Source organism: Eleutherodactylus coqui, chromosome 5 (assembly GCF_035609145.1).
Source record: "Eleutherodactylus coqui strain aEleCoq1 chromosome 5, aEleCoq1.hap1, whole genome shotgun sequence".
Classification (NCBI taxonomy): Eukaryota; Metazoa; Chordata; class Amphibia; order Anura; family Eleutherodactylidae; genus Eleutherodactylus; species Eleutherodactylus coqui.
The window spans coordinates 55,038,195-55,054,011 of record NC_089841.1 but is presented as its reverse complement, the minus strand read 5'-3'; the positions used below and the strand labels follow the sequence as shown (position 1 = coordinate 55,054,011).

General features: G+C 43.5%; 1 protein-coding gene across 1 annotated transcript in view; it reads left to right on the top strand.

Annotated features, from left to right (window-relative positions):
* ALPK2 (alpha kinase 2) overlaps window positions 1-15,817 on the top strand; it is a 69,235-nt gene that overhangs the window by 47,419 nt on the left and 5,999 nt on the right. Inside the window, exons 8-9 of the mRNA XM_066602544.1 lie at window positions 6,128-6,345; window positions 11,235-11,283. Coding sequence (XP_066458641.1) covers window positions 6,128-6,345; window positions 11,235-11,283 — 267 coding nt within the window. The remainder of the gene's footprint in view (window positions 1-6,127; window positions 6,346-11,234; window positions 11,284-15,817) is intronic.

The window sequence follows — 15,817 nt, the reverse complement described above, 5'->3', positions numbered from 1 at the left end:
AGAGTGATCACTATTTCTTTGTTGGGGCACAGAGGTGTCACTATTACCTTGTGATGGTGCAAAGAGTTACTATTTCTTTATAATAGTATAAAGGGCTCATTAGTACTTTGTAGGGATACAGAGGTTTCACTATTAATTTATGAGGACACAGAGGGGTCAACGTTACTCTACAGGGAGATACTTGGTGGGGCTCAGAGGGGCCATAAGTTCTTTGTCAGGGCACAAAGGACTTGCTATTACTTTGTAGGGGCACAAAAAGGTCACTAATACTTTGCAGAGACACACAGGAGTCAGTTAATTTGTGGGAGCACAGAGGAGTCACTATTACTTTTTAAAAACACAGAGGGGTCATTATTAATTTGTGGGGGCATAGAAGGGGTCAATATTACTTTATGGGAGGTGCCTGAATGTGCCTGCATTGCACAATGGGTAAAGGAGAACACATCTGGACCTCATTAGGCTAAATAGCCTTTTAAATCAGCATATCAACTAGCCTTGCGAGCACAAAAAAGTACAGCACTGCGCCCCAATACACACACAAATCAATCTCGTACACTGTGCAAATACGTTGCACTGAACGTGCGTATTTGCGCATATGCTCATCTAAGTTTTTCCTATTTCCTTCCATCGCCTGCTCCGTGTTATCATGGAGGCAGTACCCTATTGCTTCCTGCAGATGTCACACTTGCCATGCCATAGCCGTAGGCTCGCTGATGTCTATAGAGAAGAAGCCGCATTGTCTGACTGTCATTCATTTCATTTTCTAGAGCAAATTAAAAAATACAATCATGTATTATATGAATTCTATGCAGTGCATTATATACAATGGAGGCAAGAACCATAGTTATACAGCCAGGGTCACATGAATAGAGAGCTGTCAGTCGTCTGTGCACAGCGTGCCAGGCTTTCACCGCAGAGCATCGCTCATTATCTTCTAAAAGTTTTTTCCCTAAAGAAATCTTAATCATCACATCTGGAAAAGTTCTGCAACTTTCTAATAATATACTTTGTGTTTCTCCTCATGCCTGCTTTCAGTATCTTTGCTTCCTGTCAGTGAATTGCAATATTTTTACTTTCATTCAGAGGCTAAAAAACTATAGAGTCCAGTCAATGCTCGGAGAGTTGAAGGGGTTGTCTGCCCTCTTTTTTACTGATGACCCTCTGCGCATTTTACTGTACTTTTTGCGCACGCAGGGCATGTTTATATGGATGCAAGACCCCCTTCCCAGGGCCCTGATTTAAAAAACTATTTAGCCTAATGAGGTCCAAATACGCAGTAAAATTCGAGCATGCTGTTTTTTCCATGCAGGCATTGCGCATACATGAGCAGGTACAGCTGTGTGAAGGAGCCCACAGTTCTTGCAGTGCTAAAAATCATCATTGACATCTGCCTGTCTATACAGGCTGCATAAGCGTGAACGAGCTGGTGATGATGTCACCAGCTCGTTCGCTCGTAGAAACGAGAACGTAAAAGCAGCATAAGGCCTGATTCACATGAGCGAAGATCGCATCAGTGAAGAATAGCCACGATCAAGACCCGAGCTTTAGCCGCATTCTCTCATCTACGGGCGGCGTATTGGCAAAAGTATACGCTGCAGTATACAGCATAAATCCTCGGAATATCTTCAATTGCTTAAATAGAGCCGGCTGTAGTCTTTTCCCAGCGTTGGATGCTGCTAAACTCCCTCCCCTCCCTTTTTTCAGCTCCCATAGGTGTCTATGGGAGCTTCCAGCGTATCTCGGCAAATGATAAGGCAAGACCTATCTTTTCTGGGAGTGTATAAAATTGGTCGCCGTTTTCGTTCACCAATGCCATTTTTCTTTACGGGGCTAAAAGTCGCTCATCTGAATGACTATATTGGAAACCAATGCTTCAGATAATCGCAATCTTTTCATCAGGGCTATATTAGCCTTGTGTGAAAAGAGTAGGAATGTTCACACAATTTTTTTCTCTGTAGATTTGATGCAGATTCTGCATCAAATCTGTTGCAAAAACAGCCTTCTGAGGTGTCCTGTAGTGTACGAGGCGGCACCCAAAAGAAACAGGAATTCATTTGTAGTGGCCCAGCACACCATCCTAGTCCCCTCCATAAATGTCATACATGTTTGTCTTATGTGGATGCACTGTGAAGCCTGTCTTGTCATTTCCAGTATGAGTGTTGCACAGCTGCAGCGCTTGAGGGGTTAAATGTCTAATAAAATCCAAAGTTTGCATATAAATGTATCAATCTGTCATGTCATGTGGTGTGAGGGAAGATATAAATAGGAGTGCTTGAGAGCAGGAAGAGGGTTGAGTTCCATCTTCCATGTTTGAGAGAGTCTAAGACATGGAGCCAAATGGAGGAACCTTCAGCTTCCTTGTGTTGAAGATGGAAGCGGAAGAGAGATTTCCCGTGATGCATGTGTTCTGGATGTGAGTGGAGTAAGCCCCCAACAGTAAGAGAGAGCATTTGTAAGTAACTGCTTCTTCTCAAGGCCAATGCAGAGGTACTAATCAATTCTCTAAGTTTTCCTATCCAGAGCCAGGATCACTGCATAGAGGTACACCCTTTACTTGTCACACTCATGCATCTCCAAGTCTGGGTTAAGGTACTTCAAGTCAATAACTGCTGTCTGGGTGTCTGTGGAGCAACCCTACCCCTTTCCTCTTCTGGAGTGTTCTCCTTCCAGGAGTGGTTCCTGACAGATAATGTAGACTGCAGGACTGTAGTCATCCTGAGTTTCCACCCTGACCTTAAATCTTTTGTCGTGCCTGCACTGTAAAAGACCTTAATTGAACTGCCTTGTATTCTCTGTTTGAAGTTTTTCTAAAGTAAAGTTCATGCTGGGCCCTAACCATTCCTAGGGACCCGTGGAACTCAAGGACTGTGTGAGGCTGCATTTATTCTCCACCAAGGGTCATACCGGTGTGTGAAGGAACGGTGGCGTCACCCGTGACAACAACTTCTGTTATCCTGTTTATTGGGCATCTCCCTATGCTAGGGGTGTCCCTGCTGGCCTGCAGAGATACTTGGCCTTGGCTGCGTGTGTTCCCTCCAGGAAAGAGCTTAGTAAGAGCTGCCGTGACAAGCCATCACTTTACCCTCCCAGCTCCCCACGTATGCCGGGTATCCGTGGCCTCTCTATGGGATGCTGCACATTTATTTTAAAAAATCTATTAATTTGTTCATTTTCATGCTTAGTCATCTTCAGAGCTCTCGCCATATGAAGCGATGCATTTGTCCAAACATTTCTCCATGGCTCAAAGCACTTTATAAACTCGTTGTTATTGAGGTCTATTAGTACTTGTGCTGTTATATGTTTCACCTCTTCAACATGAGCAAAACATTTTCCTTTGAGGTCTTTTAGCCCGAGGAAATAAAAAAAAGTCCCACAGAATGAAATCAGGAGGATCCGGAGGATGACACAAGGGTGACGCAACCTTTTCAAAATTTTCAAAAAAAAACTTTGGTTGATGGTTTGACCCCGTGTTACAACCTTTCACCTCTAAGAAACAAATGAACATAGTGCATACATTGTTTGTATGAATCAGCCTGGATGCCTTTCTTGAGCGATACAATATTACATGTTATATCACTGATTATTTCAGAAGGGTCAGTGATCCCAGGATTATTCTGATTACCAGATTGGAGTCAGTTTTTTTCCCCTTAACCCTTTCCAATCCACTGTCTGGTGTCTGAAGACATTCTGATTGAAGGCTGTTCAGCCCTGATGTCGGAAGACATCCGGCAGGGTATTCTTACTGTAGATTATTGGCCACTCTGTTGTCGAGGGCCTCCCCAGCATATCCCATACCGCAGTACTAGCTCTAGCCAGCAGATGGTGCCATTGTATAATGGCAGAAAGAGAAAGCCCCCTAGGAAACCCTGCATCCAAAATTGGATTGCAAAGGGTTAAATGGGGAAAATTGGCTTCTACCTCATTGGTTTTTGTTGTCTTCCTCTGGATCAACATTGGGGGTTGATAGGCTGAACTGGATGGACATATGTCTTTTTTCAGCCTTACATACTATGTTACAAAGTAGCCAAAAAACTGAACATGTTAGAGAAAAGAAAACTCACTGGAGCCGAACGCAATCTTCCCCAACAACGTTGGTATACCGCTGCAGAAGGGTTCCGCAGACATTCACCTAGCCACCGAAGCCTGTACTAGTAACATCGCCCACCAGTAGAAATCTAGAGTTTAGCCAGATTTCTGCTGCAGATTTAGAGGCTGAATCCACATAGAAAAATCCACCTTGGATTCCGGCGTCTCAACATCCCCTTAAGTTGGATACACATGGTACAGTCATGTCATTGACTTGTTTTTCATCACAGATAAAAGGGACAGCAATCTGTATCAACTATTCCAGACGTAAGCCCCACCCCTGAATACCTTGGCCACACCTACTTGGCAATATGCCAGGATGTTTAGGTCTAGGGATGCAGGTGAATGATATACAACATTAAGACACATGTCTCATTCACACGGGCAAAATTCACTGGGCCTCGGATTTCTGCAGTGGATTTTTCATTTCAAATCCATCTATGGAAAAACTCCAGTAAATGGAGCAAATCGGTGAGCGGACACCATGAGCGACTTCCGTGCGGAAACAACATGAAGAATTGACAGGTTAATTGTCTTTTTCCCTGCGACATGGATTTCATATCCATGCCGTAGTTCATATTTCACCTCAATGAGCAGCTAAATTGATGCAGATTCCAGTATGGAGTCCACGGCGGAATCTACACGCAAAACATCCAGTGTGAACAGGGTCTTAGGTCAGTGTTTCCCAACTCCACTCCTCACGACCCCCCAACAGGTCATGTTTTCAGGATTTCCTCAGTATTAGGCCGCCTGCAGATGAGCGGGTCGGATCCGGCGGCGAGAATTCTCGCCACGGGACCCGACCCGAGCGCCTGCAGAGACGAGCGAGTACTCACCCGCGCCCGGCGGCCCCGGCTCTTTCATGTGCCGGCTGCCGGGCAGCCGGTGCATGCGCAGACCGGAGCCGGTGTCCGGGTGAGTGACGTTTCTGTGCGAGGCACAGAAATAGGACATGCCGCGGTTTGTTTGCCGCGTGAGATTTCGCGCAGCCAAACCGCGGCCGTCTGCATAGGAGTGCGTATTGTTATGCACTCCTATGCAGGCTTTCAGTGGCGGAAGCCCGTGTGCAGGCGGCCTTACACAGGGGATGTAATTATTGTCGGCGCCTCAGACATTGCCACAGGTGGTCTTACTATAGAATATCCTGAAAACATCACCTGTTGGGGGTCCTGAGGACTGGAGTTAGGAAATGATGCCTTAGGTGATAAGCATTAAATTGTTGGGGTGCAACCAATGGGATCCACATCAATTGCCAGAACTAGGGCTATTTCCGTTAGTGCCATAGACCTGTCATGCTCATGTACTCCATTCAAACTTCTCCCACTGTAGGTGTGGTCATGCAGCTGAAGGTGTCAGGGGAACGGAGTCCTCCATTGCAGCAATTAGTAAGATTTCTAGTAGTGGACCCCCACAAATCTAACTCTTAGCACCACAACAGTGAATAGTTTCCATTAATAGTCCCATGAACGGAGGTAGCACTTCATCAAGTTTACAAATTAACTAGCGGTATTAGATAACTGGATCCCTTCTGGCCCATAGTTGATGACATATCCAAGTAATACACCATGATTTGTAACAGTAGGACAAACACTCCTGAACATGACTGTCCAAAATAACAAGCATCTTGGGTTGTCCATGACATAACAGCCTACTGTAAGGGTCGGGAGGGGTAACATCTCTCCTTAGGGAGAGCAGCAAGATGCACCATGCTCCTCTGGTTAATATGCAAATAAGGAAGATAGAACAATACCTCTGCAGCGCCACCTATTGGATGGCAGCATTCCTTCAAGTATTGGTTTGAAGGAAGGCTCCCCTTCAATAGGTGGCGCTGCAGAGGTATTGTTCCATCTTCCTTATTTGCAGCCTACTGTAATTCACTTTTCCTATGGATAGCAAGTATAGGCTCAAGTCTTCAAGAGATCATTATAATAGTGTGGGAAATATTGCTGTGTGCGTCCTGGGAAAGCATGTGAGAAATATTCTACTTTTTGGAAATTAGTGGCCACAAAACCCTCCAATTAAATTTCCATATTTTTTTCAGAATAATCCCTATTTTCCTCATTCATCGCCCTGCAAACAACATCCCATACGCCACGGTAGAGGAGGAGCTGATAGGAGACTTTGTGAAGTATTCCATCAAAGACGGGAAAGAGATAAATGTACTAAGAAAAGACTCTGAAGCCGGACAGAAGTGTTGCACCTTCCAGCATTGGGTATACGAGAGGACCAATGGAAACTTGCTTGTTACAGATATGCAAGGTAAGATCACGTGATCCTGCAGACTGCCTCACCATTCAGTTTCATAGCACATTGTGTTATTTTGTATCCTGATCAGTATATAATAATGAGATAATAACATTAATCATTTTACTGCAGACTGTAAAATGAGATACTTTCACCGAATATGATCTATTGTGCTGACATCTAGTGGACAGTATAAAAAATGCAAGATTTTATTTTTCATTTTAACATGCTCATTCAAAAAGTTGTAAAATTAAAGGGGTTGGACAGTTGCAAACTATTAATGGCCTGTCTTCAGGTAAGGTCATCAACATTAGATCGGGGAGGTCTGTCAACTGGGATGCCTGACAATTAGCTGTTTTGTGGGTCAGTGCTCTTGTTTTGTGCATTGAACTGATTTTTGCAAGAAGCAAACAGCTCCGTTTTGCTGCAGTGGCCAGGTTCGGTATTGCAGGCATAATTCCCATTTTTTTCAATACTAGCTATGCCTGCAATACCAAGTCTATACACTGCAGAGGGATCACAGTAGTTTGCTTCCTGCAGAAATCACATCCTCAATTCGGGATCCTCGCCAATCAGTTGATCACCAGGCCTGCTGTTAGTGCAGAAAGCACTGGAAGCAAAGAGCACTATCCATATTGCAGCAGCCCAGTTTCACAGCTCTCATTGAATCCAATAGGAGTTGTGCCTGTAGTACCCATCGGGGCATCTGCAACATTGACAGCACTATCTGCTCCCAGCACTGTCCACAATGACTGGTAGAGATCCTGAGTAGCATATCCCTGCCTCTTATCTATTGATGACCTATTCCTGTGCATAGGACATCAATAGTAAAAGTCCATAAAAGTCACGGAGAACTGCTTCAAGAACTACACACCCTACAAAAGAAGTCATTGATACATACCACAAAAATATAGGCAACTTTCCAGCTTACTTCTTGGAATCTGCATGTACTGGACGCATTATATCTTTAGTTAGTGCAATGAGTGATTTGGCAGCCTGGGAAGAGGATTTAAGTACATAATATTCACAGCGGGGAACATTGTGATATCAGTTTGAAGACACCACTGGCACCAGACACATCGTAACCATCCCGCCATCTGTCTGCTCTTAAATATGACTAGCAGAATTAATTCCATAAACTACAGAACATTTAGGTCTCCTGCCAGACAGAAAGATCATCAACCTCATCTCCATGTAGATGGGCATCATTGACTGGCAGAGGATCAGTGCAAGAAGTGATAGGATAACATTGTTTAATACAAACCAAGAGACTCTGTCCATTAAGGTGTAAGTAAAAGTGCTGTGACCCCCAGCCATCAGCTGCGATCTGTGAAGAGAAGCAACAGTAAGGACCCCGTTATACGGGAAGACTGGTCGGATGCAGATACCCAACAATCATCACAGCGATAATCATTCGCGTGCTTTTACAGTGAATGAGGGTGGATCAGGCCGTGTATCGTTCCTTCCCACCCGCCTCCATTAATAATAAGCAGGCAGTTATTCATAAGTGAATGACTGCCAGTTTAGACGGGCCGATCTGTTATTCAGTTTTCTGTATTCAGAAACTGAATGACGAACGAGAAGCAAATGAATTCTCATTCATCATTCAGTTGGGGCATACATTCACACTGAAAAATCATTGTTTAGATTCCCGTTGGATGCAGGAATCGGGAATTTTGGCCGTGTAGAAGGGCCCTTAGTGTTCAGTTTCCCTACAGCACACCCACAGGAGAATTGAAGTATTACACAGAGATCATTTATATTAATTGGTTGCATATTCACGGACAGGACAGGTCATCCAGGGACCTTTGTAATTGCTGTCTATTAGTGGTTTGATAGTATGGCCTGGCTTGCAGTTGGTGTTCAGGCTCTGGTTGACAGCTTTGTGCAGAAAGTCAAGTTCCTCCACACTAATCTTTAGCAAATCATTTTTACGGATTTCCGTGTGTACCTGTCGCTTTGTGGTCAAACTGGAATAGACCTTCCTCAAATAGTTAGAGGATCACAATTCTCTCAAATGACTATGTATGATGTTCTTTTATGATATCCCTATTGTTATCTGAACACTGGCGGAACTGTAGGGGATGCAGTTGCACCCGGGCCCAGGAGCCTTAAAGGGCCTATAAGGCATTTCTTCTCCACATAGGGAGCCCAGTACTATGAATAAACCATTATAGTTGGGGGCCCTGTTACAGGTTTTGCATTGGGGCCCAGGTACTTCAAGTTACACCTCTGCGTTAAGGGTTTAAGAGAAGTTTGAGGACCCCAAGATAAACTTTTGCACCTGGGCCCATGAGCCTTTAGCTACGCCCCTGTATCTGAATACAATAAAAAAAAGCACATTGAAAAGCTATTGAAAAGGCAAATAAACAGTGGCACACTAAGTTATTTTAACACATTAATGTGACAGCACATCGCTAATACTTGCTTGCTCCTAGGTTTGCGATTGGACACAACTGTCTGTCACATGGTGAACGGCGCTCCTCTGTCTCCACTTACTCTAAGGCCCGTAGGGCTTGCATGATCTCCCTAATAACATCCCTCTCCAATCACCAGTCATCACCTGCTATGTTAGGCATCATTTCCCCCATGGAGGTCTCATCGCCGTTGTGACCAGGTTCACATGGACGTATTCGTGCGCACAATACACATTCACAAGCGCGTATTTTGCATGCGCAATTAAGTTGCACAAAAAAAATTGCAGCATATTCCATTTTCCTAAGCATTTGCGCAGGAAAATATGATATTTGGCACTAATTACAATAATTGGCCATTTCAATGGATGGGATCATGATTGCAGTTTTGAATGCGTAAATGTGTATGATTTGCGTGCACAAAAAATATAGTAAAAAAACTCAGAGGTGCGCACAAAAACACAATTTCTGTATGTCTGTTGCATAAATCTACATATACCCGTTTGGGTCCGGCCTTACTGTGTTCCTGGTTTTGAATCGTGCCTGGTTTTGACCATTATGACTTCTGTGCTCCCTGGCCTCAGCTCTGTCGTTTGGACTCTGCTACTCACTACTGCCTGCCTGCTTGGACCTGCTTGGTACACCCGTGCTACCATCCCTGACTTCAGCTAGTTTCTTCACTATGCCCTAATTCAGACCTGTGTGTAGCAACACTGGCATCCCCAATTGGAAGGATTAAGTGTGAAAGTCTGGGTTTTGAACAACGACAATTACCTGTTTACACCGGATGATAATTAATCAACCAGCGACTACTTTTTGGTGAGCTAAAACAAAGCGACTAGTCAACGAGTTCTCACTCATCACCCGGTTGGTGGTCGGCTTTACGCGGAACAACTGTGGCTTACATTCTCTATCAAGCGACTATTCAAACAATAGTTGTGCTGTTTACATCCATGTATGATGTAGGGTCTCTTTTAAAGATGTCCCACTTTGTTTTAGCTCACCTAAAAATAGTCGCTGCTTGATTAATTATCATCTGGTGTAAACGGATAATCCTTGTCTTTCATCAGCTAGCCAACAACTTTGCGGGGAGGTGAGCATTTGTTTGGCGTGCTCTTCCCATTGCTCCCAACTTTTTTTGAACATCTTGCCTTCCAACTTAACGCTCATTGTTTCCCGAAAACAAATGAGTGACCGATCCTTGACTGAGTAGTCCCTGCTGGTCATCGAAAGAACATTTGCTACTATGGTATCTGGCTGGTTTTGGTCTTCGAGCGACAATTTAGATAAAAAATCCACCCTTGGCCTGTGATCGAGACTAAGAAGAGGAGAGAAAGCAGTAGAGTTGTTGGGTCTGATTGACTGATGGCCCTGCTTTGACATCCCTCCAAGAAGAGGCCACCTGCTATCATGTGCATTGCATATGGGAGAAGCCCCTTTTCTTGCAAATTATAAGATTAGTTACTAAGGAATTTCCGCGACCATGAGAATTCCCAGGTCCAAACAGAACAGGCTAGTTGAGGTGTGAGGCATCTAAAAATGATCTGTCTGCTGTTCACAACTTCTTTTTGAAGAAACATTAGAACAGGAATAGGTCATCAGGAACGTCATGGGTTGGGTTTCTCTGGCCACACACAGGCATGAGCCCATCATACACAATGCCAAGTGTCAGCTGAAATGGTGTAAAGCCACTGCTATTAGAGAAATGGGAACATGTTCATGATGGATGGTTCTGGAATAGGCAGATACTGGGAAAATGCAGCATGGACTCATTTTTAAGGCCCACTGTATAGTTTGGTGGTTGAGCAGTAATGGCCTGGGGTGTTCATTGTTTGGTACAGATGTAGCTACATTTAACTTTAACACTTAAAGGGTTTGTACCAAAATTGTAAGTTATCCCCTATCCACCTGGCTGAACATGCATTCATTTCAATGGATGGAAAGACCTGAGTGGGTATTTGATCAATTCCATTTGACAGTCCCATCGACAGTAAATGAAGTACTAGTGTGACCAGCGCTCTATTCAGTCTACTCCTCACTGTGGGGAATGCTGCACAGATTCTACATCTGCAGCTGCACCTCCCTCCTCCCTCTCCTCAAACTAATCTTTGAACTTACACTCTTATGCATCTTGGTAACTTAAAAAACCTCAGATAACATATTGTGATATCATAATGGGGTCTTTTAAATGACAAATTCAGCCCTCTACCACAAGTATAATTAAATTGCTTAAATTGTTACTTCTGTCCATTTCGTAGTTCACCTGCAGTCCTATGTAAATTTACAGATTGCGGTATTGCAGTGAGTTATGTCAAATGAAAAAATCATCTCTTATGCATTGTCTGGACTGTATAATGCCAGGCAGTGACGTCTGCTCTTTTTGCTTAGACATTCACCCGGAAGATCACCTATTATGCTGATTGACAATACAAGTCTGGTGTGGATAACATGGAATCGGAATCTATTAATATGAAATCCTCTTTGTTTTAGGTGTTGGAATGAAGTTAACAGATGTTGGTATAGCAACCATGGGCAAAGGGTAAGTGAGTAATTGTAGGGAATCATTGCAGAACTCCGTTGTCATTTACTTGCATCATGTACAGAAAATATACGGGAATGGACACGTAACCAGCGGACGTGTCTATAAACTCAGTAACAAGGTCATTTTCTATCTAGGGATACACAATGACGTCTTACTGTATGACCCTGCACCCAATATATTATGTTGTGTATTACAGTGTTCACATATGAGTATCGTACATTACACAAATAACATTGCCCGGGCCCTGGGTTCACAAGAGTGTAAGTGTGGCACGAGGACTTAGAAGAAGCTATTGTTTTCTGTTATCAATCAGAAGTCTGAAGCATGTTCTAGATTGTTCTCTTTATTACAATTGTATCTATGCAAATGAAATTTAGCCACTGTATACTAATTGCTGCCTTACTAATTCTTCTTCTCATTGCCCAGTATAAAGGGGCATTTAGACACAAAGATGATCACTCAAAAGATGGCATTTTGCATAAACTACTACTTGGTACTAATGCCTGTTAGTACCAATCAGTAGCATGTGAGTCGCCGGGAGCTATATTCAGGGAACAGACCACCTGCTGTTCTCCGAATAAATTCCCTTTGCTCTGCTGCAGGGCTGACAGCTGAATCAATGTTATCAGTGCCCCCTGGGCAGAACACAGCATGCGGTCCTTCTTATCAGCTGTTTTGCTAAAGGATGGATTTCAAGCTGAACTGATTTCCATCATTCGGCAGAAAAGTGAAAAATGGGCACATTTACACCCAAGAATTATCGCTCAAAAGATGGCTTTTGAGCAAATTTTGAGCTATAATCATTGTGTCTAAATGAGGCCTTACTAACTAAACTCCTATTAATAGAGAAACTTACAAGTTATAATGAGGGACAACTACCCCTGCAATGATATACTTCGATCTAAGGGGTTGTTTGAGGCATTTGGCCTCTATGGAGAGTGAATCATAGAATTTGACACTAGCAGTATGAATTGCTGACCCTTCTCATCAGCTAGTCAGAACATATCAGCACCTCCATCTGTTTTGCAGCAACTACAAGAAGCTCCCTGTCCGCAGGGGCCGATATTCCTGCAGAACATCTACGCAATGATAAATTGCTGCGGTTCCGAAAGCCAAAGGAGGTCCAACTTGATGGGTGTTTCTAAAAAAGTGGCCATTCAGTATAGAGCTGTCTAGAAGGGTAACTTTTTTACCCTCTAGATATCTGGTGAATATACCATAATGTCTAGAATTATACAGGCTGATGATCTGAGGCAAAATGATAGCCTCCTCCAGGTTCATTTTATCTAAAAAAATAGAAACTAATGTCTTGCTAACCTTTAGAGGAAGCAAGGAGCAGAGCAGCCGACAGGTAAAACGTCTGGATATGTTACACAGGGTAAGATCGGGCAGCAATCTGCTGGGACCAGGTGAACTACCAGCTGCTGGAGGCAAAGCAAACACAGATGAATCTAAGTCCGGAGATACAGAAAGGTACAGAAAGGTCATCACATCCAGGAGAAATTCCATCTTCAGAATTATTAGCTCTGCAGTAATGAGAGTTCAGTTCAGTCATTGCAAAAGATTTCACGTCTTTATTAAGACATCGCTCATAGTGCTTTTTATTATGTTCTCATTCTCCCCGTCAGAATGTTATATGCCCTCTTACAATCCAAGATGTATCATTCTAAATCTGGAAATCGTGACTCTCCGAACGACTCATTAATGCAAGCAAGATTTCTTTCTTCTATAAACGAGCAGAGCATTTCCACAAATCACCACAGCACACAATGCTGAAAACTTATTAAAAGTTATTCTTGACGATGTCTTCAGGGTGAATCACTGCCGCTGCTCGAGGTGTCTCTCAATTGGATATCCCATTAAAGTACAAAGTGCTAATATTACATTGGATTATTACTTGGTGACTATTTCAGGACGGACAGATCCTCATAAGTGTACCACGGTTGCCACCAAAATATTCTGGTTAGCTAAAAATGTGGTGCGACTATGGGAGGTGTGGCTTCATAAAAATACTTTTTAGCATTTTATATCTGTGGGATGTAGAGTAGTTAAAGGATTAATGCCAACATCACTTGTGCTCTTGGGTAGTTAAGGGGCTATTGCCAGTTTTCCCGGTGCTCAAATAAGTAAATGATACACGTGGCACAATTCTGATATACTGTCTGTTAAGGTACGGAAGGAGTAAGTGGTAACATCCTTGGTGGTCTAGAGCAGTGAAGGGGTTAATATAAGCACCTCTAGTGGTCTAAAGAAGTGAAGAGGGTTAATGTCATCATTCCTGGTGGTCTTAAGAAATGACGATGGTTAATGTTAACAACACTGGTGGCCTACAGAAGTGAATAAAGTTCATGTTAACATCCCTGGTGGTCTAGAACAGTGCAGGGGTTAATGAATGGACCAATGGTGATCTACAGAAGTAAGGAGGATTAATATTAACATCCCTGGTAATCTAGAGAAGTGTAGAGAGTTAATGTTAAAAACTCTGGTAGTTTAGAGACGTAAAAAGGGTTAATATTAACATCCTGGGTGGTTTAGAGCTGGAAAGGGGATAATGTATGCACTTGTGGTGGTCTACAGAGGGAAGGAGGGTTCATATAAGCACTTATGGCGGTCTAGAAAAGCAAAGAGAGTTCATGTTAAAATCCCTGGTAGTCTAAAGAAGTAAAAAGGGTTAATGTTAGCATTCCTGGTGGTCTAGAGAAGTGAAAAGGGTTAGCATTAACATCTCTGTTGGTTTAGAGAAGTGAAAAAGGTTAATGTGTTGCAGCTCAATTGCTCTTGAAGCTACGACTAGTCACCACCATGCTCGGTCTTTGGTATATTAGGTCCTGCCTTCTTTCCCCTCTGCTCATTAGGGTCATAACTCACCCCCCTCCAGTATGGTTCCTGCACTTCCTTTATTAGGCATTCACAATGTAAGGGGGAGCCAAAGCAATTGGTTTCCTATTGCCATTTGTGACCAAGCCCCTGGTTGTATTCTGGTTGCATCCTGGTTGTGTTTGTTCTGGTACTGACCCTTGTCTGACTTTGACTATTCTGTTCTCCCTAACCTCAGCTCTGATCTCTGTTATTGTTTGCTATCTCCCCTGACCTTCATCTTGGACCTCGTTATTGCACCTGTGCCTCGAGCCCTGACTATAGCCTGTTTCTCTACTACACCCCCATTCAGACCATCAGGTATCGTACCTCAGCCCAGTACAGTGTCAGCAGCCACAATATCAGGACTAGCTGTGCGTGTAAGGTTTTGGGAGATCTGTAGCAAAGACTGTATCTTGCTTGGAAGGGTCAAGGGTAAAGACCGGGCTACCCCAGGTGCTGCCTCCAAAAATAGACCAAAGTCAAACTAGTGTGTGGCAAGGTGGATTCACATTTGCCTACCTGTTAATGTTAATATTCTCGATGGTCTACAAAATTAAAGAGGGTTAATGTTAACATCCCTGGTGGTCTATAGAAGGGAAGAGGGTTCATGTTAACATCCCTGGTGGTCTATAGAAGGGTAGAGGGTTTATGTAACATCCCTGGTGGTCTATAGAAGGGAAGAGGGTTAATGTTAACATCCCTGGTGGTCTATAGAAGGGAAGAGGGTTAATGTTAACATCCCTGGTGGTCTATAGAATTGAAGAGGGTTAATGTTAACATCCCTGGTGGTCTATAGAAGGGAAGAGGGTTAATGTTAACATCCCTGGTGGTCTATAGAAGGGAAGAGGGTTAATGTTAACATCCCTGGTGGTCTATAGAAGAGAAGAGGGTTAATGTTAACATCCCTGGTGGTCTATAGACGGGAAGAGGGTTAATGTTAACATCCCTGGTGGTCTATAGAAGGGAAGAGGGTTAATGTTAACATCCCTTGTGGTCCAGGGCAGTGTAGATTTTAATATCATTAACCCAGGTGGTCTAGTGTGGTAAATGGGTAAATTAATCCTGTTGTCTAGGAGGATACTCACCTCCCCAGGCTCTAGTGACATCTCGTGTTTGAGGCAGAGCAAATTGCTACAGCATGTCAGATAACAGTAAAAGGAGAGCTCCCTGAACGAGGACACCTAAGACTTTATGCTTACTTCATGGCAGGGAGGCAGCATTGATATTCCTGATACCTTATTGAGCTACGGAGGATATTTTAATATTGAATGCCAGCTGCCTACCCCATACAGTATTTTCCACAGATACCTAGAAAAGTGCCCATCACACAGTCTACCAAAAGTGGCTGCCAGATATGTCACCGTACAGCGCTTTCCTCAGATGCCCCATAAAGTACAAGCCCCATGTATCCCTAGAGTGCCAGCCACAGATACCCCCAAATACTGTAGTTACTGCCACAGATGCCTCTCAAACTGCTATTCAAATGGATCTTGGCTTATGAATATCATAGAGCGGGATTTCCCGCTCAGGAATCCCCTCTGTCCTAGAATGGAGACCTGCTCAGTAAAAACTGTCTATATAGGGGATATGGAGCTCCGTAACACGTAAAGCTCAGATGATTCCCAAAGGTGATATGCAGTATAGTTTCTGGAGTCGTGCAAGTGGGTGGGAA